The sequence below is a fragment of the Micromesistius poutassou genome (assembly GCF_964030765.1).
Source record: "Micromesistius poutassou genome assembly, chromosome: 15".
In the NCBI taxonomy this organism is placed as follows: domain Eukaryota; kingdom Metazoa; phylum Chordata; class Actinopteri; order Gadiformes; family Gadidae; genus Micromesistius; species Micromesistius poutassou.
In genome coordinates this window covers 12,861,938-12,879,946 of record NC_140285.1, presented here as the reverse complement: position 1 = coordinate 12,879,946, position 18,009 = coordinate 12,861,938, and the positions used below count along the sequence as shown (strand labels likewise).

Here is an 18,009-nt window from a genome sequence, read left to right as displayed (position 1 = left end):
ACTAAAGTCACTAAGAAAATAAAGCTTAACTAAACCTACTAGGTGAGCTAAACCTAAAGTAAACCTACTTTTTAATGATTGTTTTTATTTCTCTCCCCTCTGCTAGGGTTAGCTGGCTGTGCCACAGTACCTCTCTGACCCAACAAAGAAGTACCAGGTGCCTGACAGACAGCTGGCTGAGCTCATTGGGGTAAGTCTGCTCCTTTAGCAGTGGAGCCTCCACCACACTTACAATAGGTTGGCCAATTAGGGCTGTAAATAATCAACGTTCAGCACTCCAAAAGTATTGTTTAATTGTTTGCGTGTTATAATCTTCAATGGTAATGTCCTCAAATTAAGTTCAATTCAAAGCTGTAACTTAAAGTGTGTTTTATGCTTTTCTCACCAAACATTTCTCATTGTTGCGCTATTGGTTTTGCCAGCAGTGAGAGATCCTTGTTTTGGTTTCAGGCAACTGTTTCCAGCTGCTCAACCATGAGCAGCCGGGTCTTTTACCTGGGATTGGTTCCATCACAGGTCACAGACCTAGAGAGAAACGCCCAAGTAATGGACAGAACAGAGGGGCGGGAATGTGTGTGAGTCCCTGAACATCACACTGTGTTCACTAAGGCATAGTCGTGTTACTTGGTCTCATTAGGCAAGGCAAGGCAAGGCAACTTTATTTATATAGCACTTTTCATACACAAGGCTGACTCAAAGTGCTTCACATATATTCATTAGTGAGCTTTGCTTATGAGCACTAGTTGTGCTATTCTTATTTTCTGAGTAGGGATTGGCCCTCTGCCTGTAGTTTCCAGATGGTTCATTATTGCTTGTTTCTTTTATTTCCTGTAATGCTTTCTGAAAGAGAGCTGAAGGAAATAGTATCAGAGATCGTGACAGATACAATGGACTTGGCTGGTGGAGCAAGTTTCAGCCTCAGTCCATTACTCATTCACAGAGTCTTTCTTTCACCAGTTCACCATATATCTCAGTCGGTCCATCATTATACAGATCCCAGTGTATCCTAGAAGAAATCAACATACATTTAGTTTGAATGCACCAAAGGGGGTAGCCTTGGGAGACCGTTCTTGCAAGTTCACATTTCATTTTCTTGATGAAGATCAGTATGGCCTATCTTTCGCTGAAACCAACACAGAGAGTGGACACTAGGGGTTGGGAATTTTAGATAATAACAAGTCAGGGCTCTTATTGATTTCCCAATATGGGCACTTCCTTACATTGTTAAAAAAAAAACAGCCAATTAAATAACTAAGTGACGCTCTTGCTCTCTGCCCTTGCCAAAAGAGAAGTATGTATGACAATAATACATTTATAATTAATTTATAATTAATATTAATCCGGTATCTGTGCCTGTCTCAGGGTGGTTATAAGCCTGTCCAATCATTATTTGTGGCAAAAGAGATGATTGGATGGGCTACCGTCTGTCTACCTACCTACACGTCTACTTGCATGCACTCACCTCTACGCTTTTCATTAACAAAATTCCTTGGTCCCATCCAATGTTTGGGTTTGAAAGTTGATTTCAACAGGAGCGATACTTACCACAATCCATTACTCGTTTGAATGAATGGCCTCCTCAACAGGCTGCTGACAGCATAGGGGAGGAGGAGCCTCCATCCATCCAGTGCTTGGAGGTGAGAATGGGACAGAGAACCTTGAGGGACAGCGAGACGGAGAAAGAGAGGAGACCCTGGTGGTCCTGAGTTAGCTTGCTGCTTGACCAGCGGATACTTAGGTACTAAGGACTTATTACAGTTTAACAATGTGAATGATGCTCTAGTTGTACGTCTCTAATGCTGGTCTAATGTTAGCCTACAGTAGAGTATTTAAATGACCATGTGTTGGTTGGCGATTTTCAGTTGAGATCCTGGCCAAACAAACACATGAATATTGTGGTGATTTATTGTTAGTAAATCAGGCTCAATTATTCTTATTCTCCTTTGTAGCAAACAAGCGGCCTGTGGAGGAGGTGAAGAGATTGAGGGGCTTCAGAGCTGCCATTCGAAGAACCATGAAGGCCATCAGGCGCCGCTTCACCTCCCGTGTCTCCCCATGTAGGGCTGAGGGGAGAGAGGAGGCTGAGGGGGAGACAGGAGGTGGGCTGAGGGGAGAGAGGAGGCAGGCTGAGGGGAGAGAGGAGGCGGGCTGAGGGGGAGAGAGGCCAATGTTAATGTAAGTGATGTACTGTTCAAGAGGTAAGAGGAAAATGGCCTGCATGGTCTACAATCTACAAGCAGGTACTTGTCAGTGTTTCTCACTGTTTGCAATTTTCTTATTTCACACTTGACTCTATGGAGCAGGTTGGGGTGTGGGGTAGTTAATAGATGAACAACATAATGTGTGGTTACATTGTAGGCTCCCTTTGTTCTCTGAGAGACTAGCCCAAGGTTGCAAATGAACTATTTACAAAAGTACACTTTGTAAGGCACACTAGTAAGGCACACTAGTAAGGCATGCTAGGCATGCTAGTAAGGCATGCTAGTCATAACAACCCTCACAACCTCTACTGAGAGGTGGAGAATTGACCACTTATGCCAGCCTGCCAGACGCAACGCTGACTGAGGGAAGTCCGGTTTTGACTGGGGCCCTGAGGGAAAGCCCCCTATCCTCTTTGGGCTTGTTAGAATATTCCTATCCACTGCCAATGTTGTAGCTGTGCAGACCTCTGCAAGGGATGCACCATGTCACACCTCCCATGGCTTGCCAGCAGCTCGCATTGAGTGACACTGGCCCATCAGTGTTAAGTGACACTGGGCCATCCATCTCTGCAAGCATGCTGAATTGTTTCCACGACCCAGTGTTAAAGAAGTGTTCAGGATGGACCCAAAAGCAGAGAACCAGAATGCTGAGCAGGTGGTCTGGACAGGACCCCCCCTTCCTAGGAAAAGCTTCAGGGGCGCAAGAAGACTGGGGCTGCTTGGACACTGATGAAGTTATTCCAGGTTTCAACTCTTCACCTTTAGAGGAAGATCCTAAGCTGCCAGCCAGACCATATCTCTGGGCTTGAATGAGGCAGATGGCTTGTGGTGTTCATCAGTGTAGCAGGCAGATTGTAAGCTTGCTTTCAGCAGGGAAGTGGGACTCAGTTTCAGAGACAAATATACTGTCGTTACCCTCTGATGAGGGTAAACTGGTAGATCCATTGAGATCTGGAACCATGGTCATGTGAGAGTAGGAAGCTGACAGAGTAGGGTGGAACGAGACGAGTTCCACCCCTCTAGCACTCTCGGTTGAATCACTCCTAGGACATAAAGCCTTGGAGAACATCCGGACATGCCTTAACGTGCTCTGGGAGGAACGGTTGATGATCATCGTAAACTCAGATCCCCTGACACTTTTGTAACAGTGCCTTGTTTTTCCTGAATCAAACCCAGCTATAAACTCTCTTTACTACTATTTGCTCAAAATGTTTGAGTTCTGTAGTAGCTATGTAAGAGTGTGCCTGAGTAAGCCCCTGAATATATTCAGGGACGGCAACTCTATGGTATCTTTGAGCTCCTGGAGAGCAACAACTATTTTGTACCTCTTCAATATCCAATCAAAATAGTGAAACTATTCTATAAAAACCTTTTTCTTTACACTTGAGGGCCCTTCTCTTGATGAGAAGTAGCTGATAATAGCAAGTGGGCCATGAATGGTGAAATCAGGCGTGTTGTGACACCAGTCCTACAGTTAAGTGTTAACATACTGAATATTTCAACTCTTGTTTGGCTGGTTTATTTATTCTCTAGAATTTATTAGACGTCCCACGCTCCAAGAGACCCCTTCCCACCAGCACCACATGACAAATGATTATATAAAATGTATTATTTACAAAATATGCTTTTATTGTACATTTTACATATGAGGCGATCTGAAAGTATTTTTCTCTTTCAGTGAAACCTTTCAAACTGATTTTGTTGAGGAACTGTTTCAGATTTTGTAATGTAAATGTTGCACCATTAAATATGCCTACTGTAAAATGCATATCATTTAACATTGCCCAGCAAGAGAAGGACCCCACTAACCCGTACTTATGGGGCTTAACGGCTTATAACTGTTGGTAAAGCCATTCAACCTAATGACGAAGTTTGAAGTGGATAGTTCAGCCTAAACATTGTATCCTGAAATAACTCAAATACATTGACGGCCCCATTTTTAGCTCTCTGTAGGCGACGCCAAGAATGGCCATGACATATCCCTCTATAGATGAAGGAGGACTGAGAGAAAGATTGACCCCTGGCCATGCTGAAGACGCGGCTCCAGTAGGAGTGTAAAGACGGTGTGGAGAATTCTCGAGCACAGCTGGGAATGTCAGCCAGACAAGCCATGCATCCTATATGTGAAGCTCCTTCACTTCCGTTATAAGTTGTAAGCATCCAATGAGAAGTGGCAACAGAATGCACTATGGCTACTTTAAGAAAATTATGGAAAATAATAATACTAAATACATTTCAACTTTGTTTTCTGTTGACTTCCAGAGGGATTGTGCTTGACTTTTGTTAGTTTACTTTTTTGAAGTAAATTTTATTAACAATTTTATTTGTCATAGTTATTTGCCATATCATCGTATCGTAAAGAAGGTCTGAATTTCACATTGTCAGAGTGTTTAAAACAGTGAAGACACTAAACTTTATTTTTTGTTTGGAGGAATAAACCCTATTATCTAAGAAAAAGAGTGTTATGTATCACGTATTGTCAAAGGGGTCTTAATGTAGCCTACTTGATTGTTGGTACTTCCAATACTACGTTCAAGATCATGTGGATAAAAAATGATATCCAAGGAAAGGATAACATTATTCCAGATCCTACAAACAACAAAAAAACATTTTAGGATATTTTGCCAGGGGTCTACAACTACTCTGGCAAAGTTATTTTGGAACTCTAGATTTTATGAAATCAGGCCGAAGTCAGTTGCATTCGATTAGTTGGTCCATTGATCATCTGGGAGTATTCTTACCTCAGCAAACCCAGAAATCTACGAACCGATTGGTTCGAGAGTGCTGACCTTGGCAAATCCCTTTAATCCCGCCCAAATGGAACCGCGTATCAAAAAAACGCAACAAAAAAAAAACGAACAACGGTTTGAAATTGGAATGCGATAGATTCCTGTGACTTGTTTTGATGCTTATTGGATGTATAAACGGCCCTAAATAACATACTTAAGAAAAACAAGGATTTACCTGGTCAGAGGATTTAAAACATAAATTAAATCGTGCTACGATCCTGCAATAACAGTCTCTTCCACGTGGTGGCGGTAGAAGCCCGAGACTGAAGACTCAATGTGGGTCACCTGTAGAGAACGCTTCATATCACATCCCATTCGAAACGGAGAAATATGATAAGGATGAAGCAAATCAAGAAGAAACACATTAGAGAGTGAGGCACGTAAATGACATTATCTATTTAACATTAACTATATTTATATATCGAATGCTTTAAGTCTGATGTCGAGTAATGTGCTGTCTGTGCAATGCAACCAGGAGGCAGTATTGGGCTTTCGATGGTTCGCCCCTCTGGCGTGGATGCATTTCCTTTGTTATTGGTGTCAGATAAAGGCAAAACGAAAGCTTAAAGCGCTGGGCAGATGCTGAACACCAATCTACACATATCTCTAGTGTTTTCCACTGTTAACAATTTAGCAACGAGAGCTGAATGGTGTATTACCAATTATATGCTATTTACAAATATATTAGCCTACACACACACATATATATATATATATATAGCACTTACATCTTTTAAATGATATACAAAATATAATATTATATGTATATGTTTTTATTCATATTGAGTGACTGTGTATTTAAGTGACCACTGAACAGTGTCAGCAGTGTCATTAATAAATTAAAGACGCTTTGTAGAATGGGAAACCAAGTTGTATCCATACCACGTCCAAACTACACCTATCTTTGGTTTAGTACACACACACTATGCCCATAGCCTCTGCTGTTGGACGAGTGGTGTCTGGGTCCAGGCAGAGGCACGGCCCAGGGCAGAGAAAAACAACTGTTGATGCCAGTTTGTTCGCACAGACTCTACCACCAAGTGAGATTAAATAGCCTAAATGTAAATTAAACTCCCGTACAAGCAAGGTAATCATGAATCATTTTTGAAGGTAAAAAAGGAACCCACAAATGGAGCAGATATTTTGCATATCTCTTGTATTTATTAGCTGTATGGCTTGTTTGTAACTGGAGGAGCGACTGTACGGACGGACCCGAGTGGCATGGCTGCCTCCTGTGTTCACTCTGCAGCTGGTTCAGAACAATGGGACGACAGACACAATGAGAGAGAGAGCGGAGAACCGGGTCCTGACACTGCAACACACGGCGAGTGTCTCTCTGTCCCTCCTGCTCTTTCTTACACCCCCACCATACACAGTTGGTTGTGCTCATCTTCGCGCACAGTCACAAATACGAGGACGTTTGCTGTTTTTTTGTAGTTGTTGTTTTTTTTTTACAAATGTGCATTTTAAGTAGCATTACAACACATGGATGTGCCGTTGTACAAAGATTAACAGGTTTAAAAACAGTCTGAAAATGTGATGCGAGGGATGGATTTGGGTTTTAATTGTTCACATTGGTCTCTCTCCAGTTAAGCAGTATAAAAGAGTTTGTTACAGTCAGTGTAGACTACCGTTCCTCTGGTCATCTCTGTATCGCCCTAATTGCATATTCAGTCAAACTCTGATTATCGTCGTATAAGAACTTACCAGCAGTAGATAAAAACACCAACTAGCAACAGGACATTCAACAAAATGGAGTCTAAATATTATTGTTTTTGCTTTCTGCTGTAGTAAAAACGCTAAACACGAACAAAGAGGAGAACACAACAGTTTTAAGATGAGAGGTTTCCTAAGGCCAACAGAATGTGTTCCTGCAGAGGGGAGCTCTGGAAGTGGAACTGTTCTCAGGACGGCCCCCGGCCCAGCGTCTCCGGAGGAGCTGCCCTCACATGTCCACTGGACGCCTTTCTCATCCAACACATGAAGGACTTCAGCGAGAAAGTGGTGAAAAAATTGTCTCAAATGTCTCTCTTATGCAGATTATATGTTTTTTTTTTACCTTCTCCCCCCCCCCACCCCCACTTCGAAACAGCTCTTCTTTTGTGCGGATACCTTTCCTCACCAAATAACACCAAAGTACACCAAAAAAAGACAAAATATGTGCTGTCCGTAAGCCCTTTGACATGTCAACAAACTCCTCCCCTCCCGACGCTCCACCCTGATGATGTCACGGGTTCATAGTGCAACAGTGGCTCCAACATAACCCCATAACCCCGCCCCCTTCCCCCCCCCCCCCCACCACCACCACCAATCAGCCACTGACCACGCCCTGGAAGGTCACTGCATGCGGTCGGGCTGGAGCAGCGGGTAGTGGAGGTAGGAGGCGGGCGGCCCACCGACCAGCGGGGCCAGCTGAGGAGGAGGAGGAGGAGGAGGAGGAAGAGGAGGGTGCGCGTGGATGGGCGGGCTGATGGCGTGTCCCGGGGCGACGGCGGCGGCGGCGGCGGCGGCGGCCGGGGAGAAGCTGTAGCCGAGGTAGCCGGCGGAGGGCGAGGGGGCGTAGGGGTACTGCTCCAGGCCCCCGCCGGCCAGGCCGGCGTAGTGGCTGTACATGGAGCTGTAGTCCAGGTAGTGGGAGGCCAGGGCGGCCGGGGGGCTGCTAAGCTGGGGCTGCAGGACCAGGCCCGGCTGGAGCATGGCCTGGGGGTAGACGTACTGCTGGGTCAGCCTGCAGGGGCAGAAGAGCCGAGGGTTAGCGGAGGGTCATCACATGATGGTGGTGTCAGAGATCGTGATTTACTGTTCAGTGTGCGCGTTGATCCTGAGTGACTGTCACTGAGATAAACGGAGCCAGGGGTGACACATTGCTCAAGGATGAGTACAGGCAGACTGTGGAACCCCAGGATCTTTACAACAACCCTCGCCACGACGCTTTACCCCCGTTATTCGTTATTGTCATTACTAGTGTGGTGCCTGTCCGATACGAGCCTGTACGAAATGGGCCGATGGCCTGGCCTACGGTATCGCTGTGTGAAGCCTTTGGAGGAGCGCTCATCCAAACAACTTCACCCTACACTGCCTCGGGCCCTCAACAATACACCCGCGGGGCAGGAAGTCCATCGGATGAATGGTTATCAGGAAAATCGAAGAACGGCCATACATGCGTACAGAGACTCTATTTTAGTTTGATTCGATGTACAATTCCATTGAGGTTGTTTGGCGCTATCAAAATAATTAACGTTGAAGTATTCTGGATGGGATATGTGGGGGCGCCCCAATGGTGTTATCAATAATATTATTGGTTGGTTATTCCAGCCTATTTTGACAATCACGAGATAGATGTTTTGAGAGGTTGATGTTAGCAATCTAGCATTGCTACACATGCACACACACACACACACACACACACGCACACGCACACACACACACACAAACAGTCACACACACGCACGCACGCACGCACACACACACGCACGCACATACCTGTCACAATGAATGAAGCATGGTTATGCATTTTGTGGGTCTGCCAGCCATAACCGATATGAGATACCACCGTCATCTCCTATTGGCTCGTAGCTAACGGCTGTCTACTTAACCTGCACTGAGTCGGTTATATCTGGCTGCTGCAACATAGATCACACCAGTGTCAATCTGGGATCCAGCAGTCCTATCATGTTATAGCAGAACAGTTTTAATACAGATATTATACTGATGAAAAGTCATTTGCGCGAGTGGATGAAGCTTCCAAAAGGGGAATTTAATGTTCATTATATAGTGGCCAGTATACACAGAGTTGATTTGAAAGCTTGACTGACACATTTTTACAATTTACTTTTGCCGGCCAAGTTTGTCTTTGCCAATAAGCTGCATAAAGATCTCAGCCTGAAGCCACGTTTTTGGTCAAAACAAGTACGCAGCTAAACGAAGTGAAATGCCGGTTCACCCAGATTAGAGCTTGTCTGCCAGACTCGAGAACATCCCTTGTATACGACGCTACAGTACAGCAAGGACTCCATAACATGAGAGTACATGTAGCCAGCGAGATGGCCAGCATGGGCACCACTTGTGTTTTTACATTAATCCGAAACTGGCAGTAACCTTGCCAGTGACGACACTGTGTCAGAGATCAGTGGTTACAGGGGATGTGAGGACAGGGGGGGAGGGGGGGGGGCGCTGCTTGTCTCCAAACAGACGGTGAGCTCAGATCACCTGTAGTTACACAACAAACACTGGGCCTGGGCCTGTATGCACCCTCCTCTGCTGTATACACAACACACAAAACACACACACACACACACACACACACACACACACACACACACACACACACACACACACACACACACACACACACACACACACAGAAAAAGACAGACCAGCTCCTTTCTCTCTCTTAACTCTCCCTTCTTCTTCTTTTCTTCTTCTTCTTCTCCCACCAAATCAATCACTGTCACTTCGGCTCAGAGCAGAGCAGAAGTGCAATGTCATTTCAGTGGCTGAGCCGCTACCGCGCCGTATCCCCGCACACTGGATGCGTGCCGGGGGGCTGACTGATGCAATGTGACAGTGGCATCGGAGGAGAGGGGGAGCTGTGGCTCGCTACTCAGTAACATAGACCCCCCCATCCACCACACACACACACACACACACACACACACACACACTCATCACTGCCTGGCATCATCGTAGGCTGTCAAACACAGTTACACTGTTTCACAGATACACACCCCCCCCCCACACACACACACACACACACACACACACACATATAGAGACAACGGCACACAAACACACACATCTGCACACACACACACATCTGTGAATATGCATACACCGTCACACATATATGGACAAAAATGAACATTTCACTCGGATAATATCTCAAATTAAGGGTGTGTGTGTATGCTTGTGTGTGTGTGTGAGTGTGTGTGTGTTGGCGGGGGGGGTTAATTGGCACAGCTGCGTGGGCGTGTGCTCACTAACAGAACCATGAGAGCAGAATAACCTCCACCGAGTCCCGCCCCCTCCCTCCCCTCCTCCCTCTCCCTCCCTCCCTCCCCTCCTCTCCCTCTCCTTCCCTCCCTCCCTCTCCTTCCCTCCCCTCCTCCCTCTCCCTCTCCTCCCCTCCCTCTCCCTCTCCTTCCCTCCCCTCCTCCCTCCTCCCTCCTCTCCCTCCCTCCCTCACATCCTACTTCATGTGGGTTCTCCTCTGCTCCGCTGTATCCCTGCTTCTGAGCAGCTGGCAGAGAGAGACCACACAGCCCGACCGAGCTCCAGAGTAGGAGGAGGAAGAGGAAGATTCAAAAAAATGAAGACGAAGAAGAGATAACCAGAGAGTTTTTTTTTCTTTTCTTTCTCAGAGCCGGGATGAAGGGCAATGTCAGGGCTCCTCGTGAGAGAGAGAGGCCGTGAGGTGGAGGAGGAGGAGAGGCAGGAGGACGAGGAGGAGGACAAGGGGGGGAGGAGGATGAAGAGGAAGAGTAGGAGGAGTGAGATGGAGAGAGGTGAAGGATCAGCCTTCACTTCCTGCCCGGCTGCAGGACCCACAGGCTTTTAATAGTTCCTCATGAGGGATGAGACTGAGGAGGGCGGAGAGGGGGGGGGGGGGGGGGGGCTGAGTCAGTCCCAGACACACACAAACACACACGGGCAAACACACCAACACACACACACACACACACACACACACACACACGTACTGAGACACGCATTTACACCCCCCCCGCCAACACTGAGACACGCATTTACCCCCCGCCAACACACACACACACACACACACACACACACACACACACACAAAGAAACAAACACACACATGCAAAAACACACAATTGTGAAGACACACACTTGTTAACCCAAACAAAAGCACACAATTGGGAAGACACACACTTGTTAACCCAAACACAAACACACCCACACACTGCTAGAGGGGGGTTGTGTGATAAAACGACCACCTGAGGCGGCCAGTGTGTGTGTGTGTGTGTGTGTGTGTGTGTGTGCTGCGTGACACGCGGAGGAAAACACGCACTACTCGGATCTTCAACATGAAGTCCTGCACTGCAACATAATCCGAGGTATAATGCTAAGATATATGTGAGTCGACATGCACATTATCGTCATCCTCACGAGCGCACACCTGGGACTTGGTGCACGGTAAAAAGCCTTTTGAGGTAGCCGTCTTTTTGAAATAGGTCTCGTGTTAGCTAGGGACTGGACCGAAGTGCTTTGGCTAATTGGATCCCTAGGTAGGGGGGGATTAACCCCACAGGGAACAACGTTTACCTGAAGCCCCAGACACAGCGAGACTGAGAGGGAGAGAGAGAGACAGAGAGAGAGAGAGAGAGAGAGAGCGAGAGAGAGAGAGAGAGAGAGAAAGAAGAGAGAGTAGAGACTAGAACAACACTGGAGTGGGAGGGGAAGTCAACAACGATTAGCATGCAAGAGTAAGGGCAAGGGGGAGCGAGCGAGAGAGGGAGAATATAGGACACCATGTGAAGATGGACGACATGGACCCCTCGCAGGTCCGGTACAAGTCCGGTGATGTGGGTGTGCCAACGTGGGTAGGGGAGGTGTGTGCTGAGTGGGGGGAGGTGCATGGCGCAGGAAATGTCAACTCCCCTCCCCCACAGCAAACCATCCTTGCCCCCCCCCCCCCCACCACCACCACCACCACCTGCTGTGCTGTAGCTCTTTAGCCTCAGCTAGCCTCCCCAGACGAGCGCCGAGGGCCGCCTCGCCTCCAAAGCAAACACCGGCGAGGAAGGGTTTGAGTTTGAGTTTAGCCGAGGATGTCACTGTTTGTTGTTTACACGGGAGGTCTGGCTGTCAGACGGGGCGAGCGACTGCCAGATGTGAGCCCTTTGAGAGAGGCAGAGAGCTAGAGATGCAAGCGGTGCAGCGAGGGGGACAATGCATTTTCTGTTTTTTTAACCGGCACTCATTCATTATGCACAGGTCTGTGCAAGGATTCAGACGCGCCACTAGACACCCACTCACACACACACACACACACACACACACACACACACACACACACACACACACACACACAAACACACACAAGGTCGGTGTGCTTTCGTTCCCATTTTGTTGAACTAAATAATTTCCTCTGATGCGCTTGTTTGTTTTTAAGACAACAATAAGTATTGTAACATGTCTTCTACGGTATCATTCTATGAAGGACCTCAGAGCGAGGGCTCAGAGAATCCTACTGTGTACACAACACAAATGCTCTCTACACCACACACACACACACACACACACACACACACACACACACACACACACAGGGCGCTGTGTGTTCCCAGTACTGGATACAATTACAGGGTTATTGTGGTGCTGGTGCTGGTGGTGGCGGTTGTGGTGCTGGTGGTGGTGGTGTTGGTGGTGGAAGCAAAGCTCATAGCAAGAAGCTGTGAAGTGGGACGGTCTCCAGCAGTGTTAAAAGCCCTTCCTCCATGCGGGACACATTCAATCAAGCCAAACAGACTCATCTGGGTCAACGTCAATTCCCTCATCACTCATTCAGTAATTGAGGGCTGCAATATTAATAGCACAGTGAGCCACGGCGAGGGAGAGGGGGCCGGGCTGTTAATGGGGCCTTTCTGCAAGTTGAGAGCCGTCAAGATCCAGCAGGACAGCACAAAATCCATAATGGCTTTTGCTTTTCAATACCGTATCCACTTCACCGGAAGTGGACGGAAGACACAGAAACCTCAGTTGTGTAATGTGTGTAGTGGACTTTGTCTATTCAACTGTTGTGTTGTGTTCATCTAAAATGTGAATTGTCAACCGATGATGTTGCTCCTACAGCACAGCTTGTGCACTGTTGCTCTTTGTTGGTAGGTACATACATCTGAGACAGAGGACCGTACTCTAGACCCACATCAAAAGATGAGGAACAGGAGTCGACCTCCTCCAAAACCGCAACGCTCAAAACAACATGGCGCTACCTAGAGGGGACTCTTCCCCACCGGAGGGGGGCTGCGATGGGGTCCGGCCAGGCCCAGCAGGCCTGCCTGGCGGTGAACTGTCCCTCCCTCCCACCACAACCGTGGGAATGAATCACGGGCTGTGTTTGGTTCAGGGTGGGCGGGTGGGGGGTGATTCATTACGGCCTCTTTGTCTCCTCCCCGTCGCTCATGGAGTGTGTGACTCCGTTGGGGGGGGGGGGGGGGGGGGGGAGGGGTGGGGGGGGGCAGGAAGCTGGCCGGTGGCTCTCAGCCACAACATTGTTTTTATATTCAGTAACTCCCGGCTTTTAGCTACTGTGGCCATCATCTCTGCATCAGAGAGTGACTCACAGTGTGTAGAAAATACCAGTCTGTGTGTGTGTGTTTGGGCATGTGTGTGTGTGTGTGTGTGTGTGTGTGTGTGTGTGTGTGTGTGTGTGTGTGTGTGTGTGTGTGTGTGTGTGTGAATGAGGGAGATAAAATAAGGAAAAATGAAGGTGGATAAGGATAGTTGTGTGTGGGTTTGTGCGTGTGTCTGTGTTGAAAAGCAGTATCACGCAATAACTTGTTGCCTCAAATGAACCGATTGTGTTGACACCCACATAAAATCACCAAACACACACACACACACACACACACACACACACAAAGACTCACACCAGCCCCAGCCAGGTACTTAGACTACAGCAACAGAACTTGTTGTTGTTGTTGTTGTTGCTGTTGCTAGGATACCAATCAGTATGACCCCCTGCTGGTGGTTGCCAAGGGTGCTTCAATTTGCACTGGGAATGATTGAGACCTTGAACTCATGGTGACGGCCCCAGCAGCGCTTCATACATCATAATCATAATCAGAGGTGAGAGAGAGCGGGAAATGGAGGTATTGATCAGTTGAATCTGTCTTACCCGTATTGTCTCTGAATCCAAGCAGGCTGAACTGGCTGCACTCCAACGGAGAGACCTGCAGGCACACACCAGGGGAGAGGGGGTCAGACACAGCATACAAGGAAGAGAAAGAGAGGGAGAGAGAGAGAGAGAGAGAGGGGGGGGGGGGGGGGGGCAGAGAGAGAGAGAGCGAGAAAGAGAGAGCGAAGGAGAGAGAGAGAGAGAGCCATGCTCTTGAATGCCTTTGCACATGGAATTCTTTGACCTCATTGACTGTGGATTTCACCAGAGATCAGCTGGCTGTGAGTAAGCCATGAGTTTCCTTCCTGTTGGCCCTCCCTCTATCTCCCAGCATCTCATCCCCTTACCATGAGACCCTATCCATCAGCAACTCAACCCAGACACGTCCACGCGGTGACAGGACCCCCGCGCGCTGTTACCCCTTAGCCGCGTCGTACGGTCTGACCTGACCTCCCCGTGTCACCCCCCCCCTCTCCTCCTCTCTCGTCGCTCACTGGAGTTTCTCCCAGACGCTAACGGAGCACTGAGCTGTCAGCAGCACGCCTTCATCAGTCACAGCATGACACCCACCCAAAAATGAGGACACACGCACATTGACACACACACACACACACACACACACACACACAATGACACCCACACACACCCACAAACTGACACACATAGACACACGGCTGTTTTTGGTGCTACTGGGAGGGAGACAGGGAGGGAGGTGAGAAGAGGGAGGAGACAGGGAGGGAGGTGAGAGGAGGGAGGAGACAGGGAGGGAGGTGAGAGGAGGGAGGAGACAGGGAGGGAGGTGAGAGGAGGGAGGACACAGGGAGGGAGGTGAGAGGAGGGAGAAGGGAGGTGAGAGGAGGGAGGAGACAGGGAGGGAGGTGAGAGGAGGGAGAGAGACAGGGAGGGAGGTGAGAGGAGGGAGAAGGGAGGTGAGAGGAGGGAAGAGACAGGGAGGGAGGTGACAGGAGGGAGGAGACATTGAGGGAGGAGAGGGGGAGGGAGGTGAGAGAAGGTGAGGAAGTGAGTACGGGGGAGGATGATGGATTAAAGAGGAGGGAGGGAGGAGTACAGAGCAGGGAGTAGAGGGTAGGGGGAAGGATGAGGAGGACCCAGCACCTTTGAGCAGCAGAGGCCTTTGAGCTGGATGGGAACACTGGGAAATCCTGACCATACTGGGAGCTGGGGCTTTTCAGGGTGGTAGGGTACCAGGGTTTACATCAACATGTACGTGTGTGTGTGTGTGTGTGTGTGTGTGTGTGTGTGTGTGCTCATGTACATGTGTGTGTGTGTGTGTGTGTGTGTGTGTGTGTGTGTGTGTGTGTGTGTGTGTGTGTGTGTGTGTGTGTGCGTGCGTGCGTGTGTCAGACCCACCTGTCTGCGGGCTGCGGGGCTTGGCTCCGAGGTAGGCCAGGTTAACGTTGGCCTTGCGGCCATCGATGATGGGGTTGGCGTCCTTGCAGGCCCGTTCCGCCGCCCCTCGGTCCATCATGGTCACCTGTTGACGACACAACTCCATTACTCCCTGTGCACTGACACCTGACCCCATAGTGACCATGGAGGAGAGTCTAGAGGATCATACTCAAATGTTGACATGACATCACATTTAGTCTGTTAGACGATGCTTCCATCCAGACGCGAATGATCAAGAGACAGGTCTGTAGATGTCTCTTGACGATACGGAGGGTTTTATTGGGCTAATGCAACACGGGCAACACAGAGGCCTTCGCGGTCTCTCTCATACACGGAGGCTCCGATCCAAGCCTCTGTCACCAGGGGAACGGAGCCCGGCGCTGGGTCTCAGGGCTGCCTGTGCAGAGCTACATCTACACTGGTGCACTCCAGTGTTCCTCTGCGATGGCGTAGGCTGCGGGGAGGTGGAGGAGGAGGAGGAGGAGGAGGAGGAGGAGGACTCTCAGACCCAGGATGCAAAGAGGAGCCGGCTCTGGAGATCTAATCGAATGCACCTGATGGCAGGCGGTAGAGGACGGGGGGTCCACACACACACACACACACACACACACACACACACACGCACACACACAGGTGCACACATACATAAGCACAAGTATGTGTGCTCATAAACACATATGCACACATACGCACACACACACACACACACACACACACACACACAAACAAACACACACACACACACACACACACACACACACACACAAATACGCACATCCACAGACACACACCAATAAACACACGTGCGTGCACACACACATACAAGCACACTGTATGTATTACATGTACGACTTGCTGCCTACATGATGCAATGCTAAAAAAGTCAAGCCAAGCCAAGCCAAGCCAAGCCAGAAAGTGCACATGCAGGACTCTGTCATGTAAGTGATCACTTTCATTTCACTGCGTTCTGACGTGGGGTGTGAGACACTGGCAGTTGATACCGTGGTTTGAGGTTTCCACACACACACACACACACACACACACACACACACACACCAGTGGTGGCGTTGTGGAGGAGGGCTGAGCTGTAGGTGGAAGCAAGTCTTATCTGGTGAACCAACTGACATGTTACACCTCTTTAAACATGGGTTCACCCTTCTAGTCCCCCACACACACACGCACAGGGGAGAGAGAGATAGCGTGCCCTATCACATATATATCACATTACATTGACGTTTATTTGCCCTTTTAAGAGCCCATTAACCCATTTTAACCCATTTCACTAAAGACATCTCTCTGGACAGCCAGAACATACGGTTGTTAGGACCTATAGAATAAGTGCGCATAGTTAGAGGATAGCTGCTGTCTATAGAGAACATGAAAACACACACACACACACACACACACACACACACACACACACACACACACACACACACACATCCGGACAGTATTTCCCCTCTTGTGTTTTCGAAACAGCAGCCTACAATTCTGAAATAGCACATGTGTCATCATTGCCCATTTTACCCCAGAGCAGAGCAGGCTATAAGACCACCCTATGTGGATGAGCCTGTTTTAGGCCTAACTTTACAAGTAAAAGGGGGGAACTGCCACAACGTTGAGGTTCTCCCTGGGCCTGTCTACACCGGGATTGTTCCGGGTTGTCTAATTTACATTCTCATTGTTAAAAAAAACGATGCGTATTGCATTGCGCATGGAAAGGTTATTTTAATCGTAGCTCTACTTAATCGTTTTCTTATTTGCCGAAATAAAAATAAACAAACATTTTTTTAGTGCATTAACCCAGTCGGGACTGAAAACTTACAAAGCCATATCCTCTGGACTTGCCGGTCTGCCGGTCGGTGATCACCACCGCTCGTCCAGGTCCCCGAAGCTCTCGAAGTATTTCCCCAGCGACGCGTCGCTGGTGTGGTACGGTAATCCCCCCACGAAGATCTTGGTGTAAGTTGTGTCTTTCTCTAGCGTGGGATGCATTATCTCTAACGTCCCTCCGACCAGTTGACCTAGAAACATGGGCGAACCCATTCAACAAATAAATAAGAATAATTTGAATGTAAAAAAAAAAGAGGGGAAATCCGTGGAGGCTTCAGGTGGCCGAGGAGACGAGAGGAGCTCAAACTTTCATGCAGCTGTTCCGCCTAAAAGCTTCTGTTACTTCACACTAGGCCTACTCGGTTTCTACCGTCTGCGCCAGAAGATAATGGACCTCCATGAGTAGGCACGGCGAACAACAAGTCATCGTCCAGCCCAGAAAAACACTGTGCAGATGAATCATACGTGGTGGTTGTCACACAGTTGCATGGTATAACTCGTGTCTCCTGCAGAGAGAGATGGTCTCGCTCGTCGCCTCCTGCCCTCCTCCTCCCTTTTGTCCAATGAGCATGCGGAGCGTCTTTCTCCTGACGCACCTTTCTGGTGCGTCTCCCCCGCCTCGTCACTCGTCCTGCTCCACCCTCTGGTTGCTACACGCCTCCCTGTCCCGACCGATGAGACAAAGAAACGCTCCCCTTTTTTCGATATGCGATGTTATAGTAGCAGCGGAAGCCTACTTGTTGATAAATGCACCACCAGAGATTAGGAATGGTCAGATATAGTTGTAGTATCCTGCAGTTTATGGGAGAGGAAAATGCGACGACGCAGATGTTTGAGGGATCAGAGTACATCGTATCGCGACACATGAGGACAGAGAGAGACAGACAGCCAGACATAGAAAGTGAGGGAGGCAGAGAGA

At 48.5% G+C, this 18,009-nt stretch overlaps 1 protein-coding gene across 1 annotated transcript; it reads right to left on the bottom strand.

Moving 5' to 3' along the window:
* Positions 1-7,327: 7,327 nt before the first annotated feature.
* On the bottom strand, positions 7,328-17,611 carry rbm38 (RNA binding motif protein 38; the record flags this gene model as incomplete). The annotated part of the gene is given in 5 exon segments (XM_084479856.1): positions 7,328-7,718; positions 13,848-13,902; positions 15,219-15,342; positions 17,083-17,132; positions 17,135-17,611. Coding segments are annotated over 5 exon segments (789 nt in total). The 5' UTR covers positions 17,304-17,611.
* Between the last annotated feature and the right edge of the window lie 398 nt (positions 17,612-18,009).